The sequence below is a fragment of the Polypterus senegalus genome, chromosome 1 (assembly GCF_016835505.1).
Source record: "Polypterus senegalus isolate Bchr_013 chromosome 1, ASM1683550v1, whole genome shotgun sequence".
NCBI lineage: Eukaryota > Metazoa > Chordata > Cladistia > Polypteriformes > Polypteridae > Polypterus > Polypterus senegalus.
Window position 1 is genome coordinate 3880406 of NC_053154.1, and position 14624 is coordinate 3895029.

Genomic DNA, 14624 nt, shown 5'->3' on the forward strand with positions numbered 1-14624 from the left:
GCCCTCTAGACATGAAATAACACCCTTTAGTCAAACGTTTAAACTGTGCTCCATTACAAGACAGAGATGACAGTTCTTTCTCACAATTAAAAGAATGCAAACATATCTTCTCTTCAAAGGAGCGCGTCAGGAGCAGAGAATGTCAGAGAGAGCACTCGCAAAGAAAAGCAAACAATCAAAAAATCAATACGTGCTTTTAAGTATACAGAAGCACCGCGATAAAGCGGCATTTTGTAGAGGAGCGTCCGTGTCCTCTGTGCAAACAGCCTCTGTGCAAACAGCCCCTCCGTCAGGAGAGAGAGTGAGAAAAATAGAGAGAAGCAAACAAGCACCGCGCGGGAAGCACATCTTATAGCATTGAGGAGTTTTAGTTAATATGTAATACATGCTCTGATTGGGTAGCTTTTAAGCCAACCGCCAATAGCATCCCTTGTATGAAATCAACTGGGCAATCAAACTGAGGAAGCATGTAACCTAAATTAAAAGACCAATTGTCTGCAGAAAGCGGCGAACCAGTGATATAACTGTGATATATATTTAGATATGCTTACATTTAAAATCCGCGATAGAGTGAAACCGCGAAAGTCAAAGCGCGATATAGCGAGGGATTACTGTAATGGATATTTTCCCTACGCCCCGGAAGCACATGTGGACAAGAGGAATGACGTGCTTCCGGGGTGAAGAAAAGAACTTGTACCTGACCCAGAAGTGATTGAGAGTCACATGGACTGGGGATGGAGAACACTTCTGGGTCAGGAGATATAAAAAGACTGTGGGAGCTCCCAGACAGCAAGCTGAGATGGGTGGAAAGGTGGCAATGCGTCTGGGAGCTGGAGGATTGGTTTATTGTTAGTAATTGTGATTTGAATGAATATAGTGGAGGAGAGGGTGCTTTGTGCACTGTGGAGATTAAATAAAGTCAATATTTGGACTCTTACCTGGTGTCTGGAGTCATGGACAGGGGTTCAAGGGAGCGAGAGTGCCCCAATCTGTCACACCTTGCATGAGTCAAGTTCTGGCATGAAGGAAGTGAGGAGGAACTGGATGGAGAGGAGATTACAGTTTTGAGGTAAAGTCTGTGACGATGCGGGTTCGCTGCATGCTCCCATCTCGCTTCTGGGAGCCCTTAAACCCGTCTCCGTCGGTAATGTTACCGATGAGCACGACAGTGAGGCACTACAATGGAGCAAGGGGATGGTGCAAAAAGTGCCAAGTACTTTTATTAAAATCAACTAAACAACAATCAAAAACAAAGTCCAAATGAAATAAAGTGCGGTGCTTTCAGAATCCTTCAATAAAAAATGATCCCATAAAAACAGAAGTGAAGTGGAGGTTAAAATCCAATAGAAAAAAGTCTTCATTAAATACAATGAGGTTAAAACAATGCTGGAAGCAGTCTCTTTAAAAACAAGCCCGGGGCCTTCTTTAACTGCCTTCTCGCGCTCTCTCTCTCTCTCTCTCTCTCACTCGCTGCACAGGGAATGCACAGGGAGAGACTGAACACGTGCAGAAATCATCGACGCGTAAGGACCAGAAGGAAAACTGGCTTGTTCATCACCCGAGTGTGTGGTCGTAACCCGATTTGTACATGTTCCGAGACGTTCGTGACCCGAGGTTCCACTGTAAATGTTAAATATGCCTGAGGAAGACATTTTCAAAAGCTCTGTACAAGTTCTGTAAATATTCTTAGATCAGGCTTATTTCTACGCATAACTTCCATAAGTCCTATACAGTAATCCCTTCTCAATCGTGGGGGTTGCATTCCAGACCCCCCCCGTGATAGGTGAAAATCCGCGAAGTAGAAACCATATGTTTGTATGGTTATTTGTATATATTTGAAGCCCTTATAAACTCTCCCACACTGTTTATAAATATTCCCCACAGAGTTATACAGCATAATCCCTTTGTATTCTCTTAGATATTAGGTAAGATTCATTGAAATTATGTATATAAACACACTGTTTATATACAGTAAAACCTAAATATTATTTTAAAGATATCGAGTGTCTCCGATATCACATGTTACAGCCATTACGATAGACATGCCACCAGCAATAAATACGTACAATGCAACAAAAATAGTATACAGTAAACGTGTGTACAGTGACACTAAACGTACGTACATGTACTAAGTACCGTAAGTAGAAAATTAATTATGGTTACTCCCCAACAATGACACGATGACTTGTCCGATAACAATGAGTTTAGTTTTACTGCACAACAAAGGAGAGCGTTACAGCCCTTCTAAAGGAGCCTCTTCAGGTTACTGTGTAGCACTGCCGTTGTTCTTCTTCAATCCAAATCCCTAAAGCAGATTCCATCCAGACTACTGCCTTATTACATACACTTACAACTTGTTTTGCACCCTGGTTAAAAGGACACTGCAGCTGTAGATCTTATATTCCTTTCCTACTTTTTAAATAAAAAGAATCGTAGCCTTCAACAAATCCAAAACTTTACCTTTTCGGCAATCATTAACATCTTCCGTTTGCGCTTGGGCACGGCCCCTGAGTCAGTAGCAGATCGTTTTGGAGCCATAATGAAGGGCTTGACTACACACAAAGATAAACACAAAAGAGCACAACTCTTTACACAGCGAAACACGTTGATGCTGAATGAGCGAGACGAGACTTCCTGGTTAACACTGCATTCAGCAAGCAGGAACTTAACTGCGTGCTCTGATTGGTTAGCTTCTCAGTCATCCGCCAATAGCGTCCCTTGTATGAAATCAACTGGGCAAACCAACTGAGGAAGCACGTACAGGAAGTAAAAAAGACACATTGTCCGCAGAACCCGCGAAGCAGCGAAAAATCCGCGTTATATATTTAGTTTAGTTATGCTTTCATATAAAATCCGCAATAGAGTGAAGCCGCCAAAGTCGAAGCGCGATATAGCGAGGCATTACTGTATTACAGACTACCTCTTTAACGTGGGTCTGTGTTCGTATCTCTTTGTGCGTCTTAATTAAACCAAACAGACTAAGTTTCATAATAATCTCTATCTGTAGATCAGTCACTGTGACTGACTCCAAGTTCCAAAACAACATGTCACCTATTAAGAAGGATGATTGCCAAACGTTGGGTTGCCAGTTCTCAAGAGAATATGCTTTGTTATGCACCACCGTAACAACTTGTTTTATAGGTGAAGACTTGGCTAAAGGAGATATTTCAGAATTAGCAATGCTCAACACTTGAGTTTTCTGAACATTGCTCTTCATCATACTATTTTCCTCTACCGGTTGTAACTTAACACTTTCAGTTTTTTGTTTTTCAGGTTTGGATCTGGCGTCAGACCACCCAAAGTCAACAGACAGAGATAACGAAGATGGTGGAGATGGGACCTCCTCTACCGGTGAGTCATTTACTTTTCTTTTGGACACTGTTTTGGGAACAAGATGAATAACTGTTACCTGTTGTGGACCAGGAGACATTGTGTGCAGCTCCAACTGAAGTTCAGTATTAGAAGCTACTTGTGCCACACCTTTGTCCACTGGTTCAGAAGAGGCAACTTGTTTGGGGCTCGCTGAGGCCCAAATTATATCACACAGAGAAATCCAAACGTAATTATAGATATATTCCTAATAAGAATAAGAATAAGAAAACCAGACAAATAAATAAATGATGATTTAAATGAGAATCCTAGTGAGAATAATGTTGAATAAGCACCTCTGTAATAGAACTGGCGTTGTGCGGACACGAAGGAAGGAGAAAAAAATATACCCTTTTTACAGATGGAACGTGATTTATTACCAGCACAGATACAAAGATACAGATATAGATGTAGATATAAATGTAGATATAGATGTAGATGTAGATGTAAATGTAGATATAGATCTGCTTCTCGCAACTGAGAGGATGTGACGGATATTTGCTGACTAGCAGACCAACCACAAGTGTTACTTGGTAGATAACCACCTCAATAATCAGATTGTGGTTCAGACCTATAAATGTAACACTGTGATCTTCACCCTGTTAAGTAAGTGAACCAGCCACCATGGCATAACGTCAGAGGCTTCACCTCAGGCACTGATGGCTGAGGTTCGATCCCCGTAAGGCAGCGGCTCTCAACCTTTCTAGTGCCGCGGCCCTTTAATACAATTTCCCATGCTGCGGCGACCCCAACCGTAAAATTATTTTTGTTGCTACTTCATAACTGTAATTTTTGATGTATTTTCATTGTTACAAATTGAACATAATTAAAGCGTAGTGATTAATAACAAAAACAATATATAATTATATATTGTTAAATATTTATTTCTAATTACAAGTAAATTAAATTTTGTCCCTATGACTTACGTTGATTTGTTTTTCTTCATTGTATAGGGTGGCCCACGAAAAAGTAGGCCGCCTTCCTGCCAGAGTGGCACGCCGACTGACTACCCTCATCACGAAAGCGGACAGTTGACTCTGGAAGAACGCGAGTACGCCTTCTTCCAACAGGACGGCGCGACTTGTCACACGTCACACGTGTCACTGTGATGAATTCGGGAGACATTTACAGAAGACAGAACTGTCACCAAAGGATTGTGGCCGCACTTGTGACTTTTATCTGTGGGGCAATTTGAAGGGAAACGTGTACGCTAATAACCCGAGAACTTTACACCAGTTGAAAGACAATATTCGTAACGCAATTCGGAGCATTGGCGCCCCAGAGTTGCGTCGCGTATATGACAAGATGTTAAGGCGCGCCCAAAAATGCATTGACGCACAAGGAGATCATTTTCAACACTTTCTGTAAAGAGTGAGTAAAGATTTTTGCATTTCAAGCTCTTTCTTTCTTTATGGATGGGCGCCTTTTTTCACCAGGGAGGCGGGCTACTTTTTCGTGGGCCACCCTGTATATTGAACTGTATTCACCGTATTCATGTTGTATACTTATGTGAAAATGTGAAAAGCATGGCGCAGCGTGGGTAATAGTCTTAATATAACAACAGTGAACTAACTACATTGCTACAAAATTGTTGCGACAGGACGCGTAAAAAGTCAGCGTCAGAGCGAAGGATGAGGCTCCTTCTTTCTCACCAGATCAGAAATTTTCAGGGCAGTCTTTGCAAGAGCACAACGAAGATCATTTTCTGCAACAAGTCTACTTCTGTATTTAGACTTGATTAACTAACAAGCTGGAAAACCCTGTTTCGCAAAGATACGATGTTGGAAATGGAAGAAGAAGTTCACGCCGTTCAATGTACAGTAATGTAAACAGTTAAAAATAATAAAGTTACGACAATTAAACCGTTTGAAATTATTCTGATTCAATTGTCTGCAACATCTATCCTCAAATGACAGTTATAGTAAATAACTAGTAACTACCAATGGAAAAAATGTGTACAATAACATGTCTTTCTAACACATTAGAAATGACAAAACCCATATCTCCAATGGTCTTAGGTGACCCCTGGCAAGTCGTCATTCGACCCCCAATGGGGTCGCGACCCACAGGTTGCCGTAAGGGGAAGCAGAGGTGTGTACACCTGATGAGCTCCAATTAGGGCAAAACGCATGTCGTGTATAATTTGGCAGGTCCTGTATCATATTGTCACACACGTGCGGTTAGGAGGGAGCTGAACGGACCAAGTGGAGGTCATTACAGACCAGGCCAAAGGGTGGCGTGGTGCTCTAAACCTATTTGTGTTATCTCTGCAGACCTGCCTGGTTTAAATGTCACTTCCGGTTCCAGCGCCCAATATGACGCCACTTCCGGTTACTGGCCTATAAAGACTCTGATCAGCTCAGTCTTGGGACTCAAACCGACCACATCACTCTTGTTTCCAAAACGGTTTTGCAGCGAGGGACAATATACAGGCGGCTGCCCCAAACCTTTTTTTAGTGTGTTTAGACTACTTCTTTTCCAACATATATATTTTAGACAGTGTGATGGCTAGGGGGGCATCACTCCCCCCCAAACACAAATGCACAAAACAAACTCAAGGGTTTTTTTTGAACTACACAGATACCTTGTTTAACAATAAACAGGCTGTCTCTTCTCTCTTCTCCCTCTTCTCCCCACACTATTACTCGTCCAGCTCAAGCGTTGCCTTCCTTCTTCCCAGCTCCGACTCGTTCAGTTATGAGAGCGGGATCCTTTGATGCTGGGTTCAGAAGAACTGAAAGTCCTCCCCTCTACCATCTGCCAGGGACTCTGAGCTCCAGTTTCTCGTGCAGCCCTGTGGGTATCCAAACTGGGACTCCATATGAGGGACACTGCCACCTGTTATAGTGGGGGATGAACTGCACCCTGCTGTCCTCTCTTGCTGGTTCCTGTAACCTTTGGGCATCCCACACAGGATGGAAATCATAAGACATCCCAGCCAGGAATTAGCCCCATTTAGTCCATTCTTCCATTATGGCATCCCAGCTGGGTAAGGATTCCACCTCCAACCTGGGCAAGATGCCCAACCGTCCTATGGGGCATCGACAACAGACACACACCTATCTCTTATTCCAACAATAGACAGACCCCCAGTGTCTTTTTTTTAAACAAGTATTCTTATCCCTGTATATCTTCTGAAAGATTAAACCCGCTTGGGCAATCCACAGTCAAAGGAAAGCTTTAAGCTATAATGGAGTGTTCTCGCCGGTTTGGAACCACGTCTTGTCCTTGAAGCTGTGGAACGCCTAACCTGGGTGTCATGGTGTTAAGACATCCCTTGTTAAGAAGTGGAAGACGCAAAGTTCAATAGTAAAAAAGGGCCGAGCCGCCCCACACAGACATCCTCAGATGGTTTCGCCAACACTTTTAATCGCATGCACACAAACCAATCCACACTCGTCGGAATGTCATTGTTTTATGGAGCGCATCTTGAACTCCACTCTCAGGTTTCTCCTCTCCTATTTCCCAAAAGTACGCCTCCTTTTTGGACAAACAGCCTCCCCTTGCATCACAGGTGAGCACATTATGTAAGGACTCACAGGCACAGCTTGACTCCTGCACTCCCCTTAAAGTCATCTTCTTTTTCTTCTTTCGGCTGCTCCCGTTAGGGGTCGCCACAGCAGATTATCTTCTTCCACATCTTTCTGTCTTCTGCATCTTGTTCTGTCACACCCAACACCTGCATGTCCTCTCTCACCACACCTATAAACCTTCACTTAGACCTTCCTCTTCTCCTCTTACCTGCCAGCTCTATCCTTAGTACCCTTCTCTCATTATACCCCTCATCTCTCCTCTGCACATGTCCAAACCAACACAATCTCGCCTCTCTGACTTTGTCTCCCAACCTTCCCACTTGAGCTGATCCTCTAATGTCCTCATTTCTAATTCTGTCCATCCTCGTCACACTCAATGCACATCTTAACATCTTTAACTCTGCCACCTCCAGCTCTGTCTCCTGTGCCACCATCTCCAACCCATTGTGGCAGATTACTAGGGTCCTTACCTGGCCGGGATGCCTCGAAAGAACGGAAAGGGGCATGTATAGCTGCTGGGCCATGAGGGGGCAACCTGGACTAAGAGAGGACCACGGGAGAAGAGGGAAAAGATTTTAACCCGTTGGGACCCGTGGCCACTGCCAGGGGGCACCTTAAGCCGCATCAGACCCAAAAAACTATTACTTCCGCTAAACCAGGCAAGATGGCGGATGAACCTTCCACTGAGTACTTCCGGTGCAACGGGCAACACTTCCGCCACACCAGGAAGTGCTGCCGGAAGGCCGTCATCACCCACATGGAGCACATCTGGGTGGGAATAAAAGGGGCTGCCTTCCGACCGTCGAGGAGCCAGAGTCAGGAGTGGGAGCAGGACGAAGCTCCCAGGAGGAGATAGGTGGCCAAGGACTGTGATAAAGAAGCCCTATTGTGGCGATTTATTTGCTGAGTGCATTGTGTGGTGTTCGGGAGTGTAAACTTGTGTTTATTTGTGACTAATAAACGTGTGTGTGTTTTATAAAGATGTTGCTTCTGACTGGTGGTGTCCGGATAAGTCTCACACCATATAACATAGCTGGTCTCACTACCATCCAGTAGACCTTCCCTTTCACTCTCGCTGATACCCGTCTGTCACAAATCACTCCTGACACTCTTCTCCACCCACTCCACCCTGCCTGCTCTCTCTTCTTCACTTCTCTTCCACACTCTCCATTACTCTGTACTGTTGATCCCAAGTATTTAAACTCATCCACCTTCACCAACTCTACTCCCCTCATCCTCACCACTCCTCTGATCTCCCTATCATTCACACACATGTATTCTGTCTTGGTGGTCCTACTGACCTTCATTCCTCTCCTCTCCTCTCATATCTCCACCTCTCCAGGGTCTCCTCAACCTGCTCCTTACTCTCGCTACAGATCACCATGTCATCAGCAAACATCACAGTCCACGGTGACTCCTGTCTAATCTCGTCTGTCAGCCTGTCCATCACCATTATAAATAAGAAAGGGCTCAGAGCCAATCCCTGATGTAATCCCACCTCCGTCCCTCCTACCGCAGACCTCACCACGGTCACACTTCCTTCTTACATATCCTGTACCACTCTTACGTACTTCTCTGCCACTCTCGACTTCCTCATACAATACCACAGCTCCTCTCTGGTCACCCTGTCATTTGCTTTCTCCAGGTCCACAAAGACGCAATGCAACTCCTTCTGGGCTTCTCTAAACTTCTCCATCAACACCCTCAGAGCAAACATCTCATCTGTGGTGCTTTTTCTTGGCATGAAACCACACTGCTGCTCACTAGTCATCACCTCACTCCTTAACTGATCTTCCACTACTCTTTCCCATAACTTCATGCTGTGCCTCATCAATTTTCTCCCCCTGTAGTTACTACAGTCCTGCACATCCCCCTTATTCTTAAATATCGGCCCACCAGTACACTTCTTCTCCATTCCTCATCATCCTCTCACTTTCCAAGATTCCATTAAACAATCTGGTTAAAAATTCCTCTGCCATCTCTCCTAAACACCTCCATGCTTCCACAGGTATGTCATCTGGACCAACGGCCTTTCCATTCTTCATCCTCTTCATAGCTGTCCTTACTTCCTCCTTGCTAATCCGTTGCACTTCCTGATTCAATATCTCCACATCATCCAACCTCGTCTCTCTCTCGTTCTCTTCATTCATCAGCCTCTCAAAGTACTTTTTCCATCTGCTCAACACACTCTCCTCTCTTGTGAGTACGTTTCCATCTTTATCCTTTATCACCCTAACCTGCTGCTCATCTTTCCCAGCTCGGCCCCTCTCTGTAGCCCACTGGTCCTTTTCTCCCTCCTTAGTGTCCAACCTCTCATACAACTCATCATACGCCTTTTCTGTACCCTTCACCACCTCTCTCTTCACCCTGCGCCTTATCTCCTTGTACTCTTGTCTACTTTCTGCATCTCTCTGACTATCCCACTTCTTCTTTGCCATCCTCTTCCTCTGTATACTCTCCTGTATTTCCTCATTCCACCACCAGGTTTCCTTTTCCTCCTTCCTCTGTCCAGATGTCATGCTAAGCACCCTTCTTGCGGTCACCCTTACTTCATCTGCTGTAGTTTCCCAGCTGTCTGGTGACTCTTTAGTGCCACCCAGTGCCAGTCTCACCTTCTCCCTAAACTCAACCTTGCAGTCTTCCTTTTTCAACTTCCACCATTTTATCCTTGGCTCTGCCCTCACTCTCTTCCTCTTCTTGATCTCCAACATCATCCTACAGACCACCATCCTATGCTGTCTAACTACACTTTCCCCTGCCACCACTTTGCAGTCTTCACTCTCCTTCAGATCAACTCTTCTGCATAGGATATCATCTACCTGTGTGTATCTTCCTACACTCTTGTACGTCACCCTGTGTTCCTCCCTCTTCTTAAAATACGTATTCACCACAGCCATGTCCATCCGATTTGGCAAAATCCACTATCCTCTGACCTTCTTCATTCCTCTCCTTGACACCATACCTACCCATCACCTCTTCGTCTCCACTGTTCCCTTCACCAACATGTCCATTGAAATCCGCTCCAATCACCACTTTCTGTCCCTTGGGTACACTGTTCATCACTTCATCCAACTCGCTCCCAAAATCTTCTTTCTCATCCATTGCACACCCAACTTGCAGTGCATATGCACTAACAACATTCATCATCACACCTCTGATTTCCAGCTTCATCATCCTCACTCTGCCTGACACTCTTTTCACCTCCAAACACTCTTGACATGCTGTTCCTTCAGAATAACTCCTACTCCATTTCTCCTCCCATCCACACCATGATAGAACAATTTGAATCCCCCTCTGATCCCCCTGGCCTTACTCCTCTTCCATTTAGTCTCAAAATATATCAGCCTTCCTTCTCTCCATCATATCTTCTAACTCTCTCCCCTTACCAGTCATACTACCAACATTCAACGTTCCTACCCTCAGTTTCACTCTCTTTACTTTCCTCCTCTCCTCCTGCCTCCGGACACGAATCTTCTTCACCCAACAGTAACCCAACCTCCACCAGCACCCTGTTGGCTAACAGTACTGGTGGCGGTCGTTGTTAACTCAGACCTCGACCTATCCGGTATGAAAATCTGTATTGTTGTCCGCATATTGAATTGGCAAAATTTTACACCGGATGCCCTTCCTGACGTAACCCTCCCCATTTATCTGGGCTTGCGACCGGCATGAAGAAACACACTGGCTTGTGCATCCCCTGTGGCTCAGTTGGGTTAGGTTTAGAGTAGGGGATTATAGCCCAAAAATATTAATATTATAGCCCAAAAATAAAAATATTTATTTTACAGGAGATCATTATTCCGTCAGAAGCTTAAATTGGTCTGGCAAGACCTTCATGATACTGTTCCCTAATTTTCCTATCAAACTATACTATTCTAGATTATGAATGTTGTATAGGAAATTTTAATTTTATTTTTAAAAATGGCCAAAAATTTTAAATATTTATATTTAGCCATTGATCATCCCCTAAATATTTTCGATATACAATTAAACTCCTAATTTCCAAAATAGTCAGATTCAGGATATAAAATAGAACATGACCAACAGTTCACTAAGACCAAAAATCAGGTATTCAACAGCCACTGTCTTATGACCTAACCACCAATTTGCCTTACAGTCACATTACTGTGCAACTTCTTTATTTAATATCCGTCCTATAAACCAACTAACATACCTCAACACATAATACATAAACAAATACTCTTACTATAGTATTATGCCAGAAGGCACTATCTTAACATTAGGGCCCGATGAAAAAGCTCAAAAATCTGTCCCACCTTAAATCCCTTCGCACCTCTCTGTCAGCGTCTTTTGTCCTGTAAATGTGTTGATAAGCAGCACGCAGTCTGCTATCACATCCCCCCACCCCGCACAGTTTAATCAGCTCAAGTCTGTTTTCCCTGCGTGTCAGTTGCTTAGAGTTGCATGGAGTGAGAAGTCAAGCAAAATGACACCTTCTATAAATACTAGATCGTTATTTGGAACACTTGCATTTCATGTGTGTTCCGTGTCTACAATGATCTATGTAAACACATCGTTAAAACAGAAACGTTTTTCATGTTTTAGTAATAACTGACAAAATGTAGACATGAAGTGTATGATGTGTGAAGACTGAAATCCAAATATCAAAGAAACACTTTCACAAAAGGTACAAATATAACAGAACAAACACACTTTTATTCAAGAATATAACTGCAGAAAAACAACCCACGTTAAGGTGCAACATCTACTACGACTGCCTCTGTGGTGCAACGGTATCAGCTGCTGGCTGGGAATGAAAAGGTCACGGGTTCGATCCTGCATGACTCCATTTTGAGAAGTGAGCTGCTCGTATTCTTACTATTTTAGAATAAAAACATACATTTGATTTCAGTCTGTAACAGCCGGTGTAATTTATGATACTTGTAAAGGTTATCTTTGTTTTGGTTTTTTTTAAAATTTAGTTTCATTCTCTGCTGTTTTCACATAAAGACGCGCTAAAGCTCTAGTAGTAAATGCGTGTCGATGTCGCACCCTAATGCGGGTTATTTTCTGCAGTTATATTCTTGATTAGAAGCGCACTTGTTCTGTTATATTTGTACCTTTTGTGAAAGTGTTTCTTTGATATTTGGACTTCAGTCTTCACACATTACACACTTCATGTCTACATTTTGTCAGTTATTACTAAAACATGAAAAACGTTTCTGTTTTAACAATGTGTTTACATAGATCGTTGTAGAAACAGAACACACATGAAATGCAAGTGTTCCAAATAACGATACAGTATTTATAAAAGGTGTCATTTTGCTTGACTTCTCACTCCAAACAACTCTAAGCAGCTGACATGCAGGTAAACAGACTTGAGCTGAGAAAACTGTGTGTCGGTGGGGGATGTGATAGCAGACTGCTTGCTGTTTGCTGCTTATCGACACATTTAAAGGACAAAAGACGCTGACGGAAAGGTGCGAAGGGATTTAAAGTGGGACGGATTTTTGAGTTTTTTCATAGGCTCTGGTAATTCTAGTGTTAAAGTGATATCCTACAATTATCTAATTCACAGAGCAGATGATTTTCAAGGAGAACAAGGCAACAGAGTGAACATAACACGCAGAACCCGCTACACTGTGCACCACCTACAAGTTCTGAGGCCACCAGGGCTCCAAAATCATCAGCATGACAGCCTTCACTGAAGTTCTAAGATGTGATCTGCTTTTCTGTTTTGATCTCATTTATTTCTTTTGTCTCTCTGTGCAGAAAGAGCCACTGACAATTCAATGGGGACGACCGGGTTGTTGCCCCAGCATTTATTCTCTCCAGCGTGTCGTTCCTTACTCGACTACACCATCAAAGCCGAATCTTTTAACTAACCACACACACTTCTCCCCAGTCCAGTTACCAGCTACTGATTATTTTACCATTTCAATCCTTCATTTTGCATGTAAATGCTTCTATAATGAAGACAACTTACCTTCATAGAACATCAGGAAGCACAACAGGCGGAGACCTGGAAAGGTAATGAAGAACATTAATGTCCACAATTAGGCGTGGACCCATAGACGGGCCTTGTCTGATGAAAATTTAAGCAACTGAGTCTCAGAAGCTGAACACTAATGCCATGGTTATAAATGTGGGCAATATTGCAATTCCTGGGGTCTTTCAGGACCCTTTTGATATGTGAGCACCCTGGATCATGCAGTGCTTTACCATCTTTATGATGGCATCACAGAGGTCTTCACTTATCTCCTAATTGTCTTTTGCATCTCCTGGCCATGATGCATAAAGGAAAAGAACACAACCGACAGAGCACATGATGCATTAAAATGTGTTGGTGCCTTTAAAAAGAAGAAAACATTTTCAAATCTATAAAGCATCTTCCTCCACTTCAAACACCTGATCTCACTAAGCACTTCAAGATGTACCCCTTGATTCAAAGTAATTCACACATTTTAATAATAAATTAAATTCGAGCAATTCCAACAGTGCTAAACTCATGTTCCTCTTCATTCTGTCATTTGAGCTCTTCAGGCAATCAGAATTAAAGTCGAAGACGCACCTTAGAAACGTCACTTAATACAATAAAAGGTTTCTGCAGTAAACAGATCAGTTCTTTTAACAGAATCGACTCGGGTGGTCGGTGAATACTCACAGTGCAGTCGGCGAAGCCCCCGAGACCACATCACCCCCAGTGTTTAAAGAAGAAGCCGAGCGGAGGAACGAGCCTGAGCCTCAGATACGTCGGTCACGTTTGAAGTCTGCTCTGCCCGTCTGTCTTCCTCTGAGGTTTGGACATTAAAGTGATTTATTTTTGATCATATCGTGATGGTCTCCAGGCAGGTGACTGGTGACGTGTCTGCAGCTGCTCTGTTCTCTGTCTGTGGTGTCACTTGGCCTGTCCCTGGTCACAACATGCTGTCTGATTTGACGCACCCGCTTTCTGATGTCTTCCGAAATACATTCAGCTGTCACCATTTGATGGCAGGATGGTTCTCATATGGAGTGTGGCTTCCTGAACAGTTTAATATGGATGTGAGACCCCCATGTATATGTGTATATATTTGTATATATTACATTTTGGTTTTACTTATATTATGTTAGTAATCATTGTAAAGAACTTTGGGCCTATAGTTGTTACGTAGCACCAGAAAAGAGAAAGCGAAGAGGATGTTGGAAGATAGAAAGGTGAATTCAGCAAAACAGGAAGAAGAAGACAGGATTGATGAATACTCCAAATGTTTGTGATGTGCCATCTGTTGGAAAGACAAATGCAATACACTTTATTATGCATTACAAAATACAATACAATAAATGCTACATTGCAAACATTAACACTGAGGTCTGCGTTGATTATTTAGATTTCAGCCCACCTTAGATGGGTAACACAACTAGTCCACCAGTCTGTCACTTTGCTATATCTTTACCATTCCAATAGATGCCCCATCACAAACACTTACACTGCTTTTACAAATCCCATACAAAATGGCATATAAGAGAGACATATGCTTTGAATCTGTCATTCCAACAGATGGAGCACTGCAAACATACATACTGGACATACTAAATGGTAAATTACAGACATATTTATTGCATTTTTTATACCAACAGATGGAATTTCACAAACTTTTGTAGTAATAAAATGCATTGTGTTTGTCATTCCAACAGATGGCACATCATATGCATTATCACTGGTTTTACAAATCCCATACCAAATGGCATGTAACAGAGACATATGATTGCATTTGTCAT

General features: G+C 43.0%; 1 protein-coding gene across 1 annotated transcript in view; it reads right to left on the minus strand.

Annotated features, from left to right (window-relative positions):
- Positions 1-13558, minus strand: part of LOC120522968 (B-cell receptor CD22-like) — a 36775-nt gene extending 23217 nt beyond the window's left edge. The window contains exons 1-2 of the mRNA XM_039743831.1: positions 13528-13558; positions 12850-12885 (exon numbers count right to left, since the gene is read on the minus strand). Coding sequence (XP_039599765.1) covers positions 12850-12885; positions 13528-13558 — 67 coding nt within the window. The remainder of the gene's footprint in view (positions 1-12849; positions 12886-13527) is intronic.
- Positions 13559-14624: the final 1066 nt, after the last annotated feature.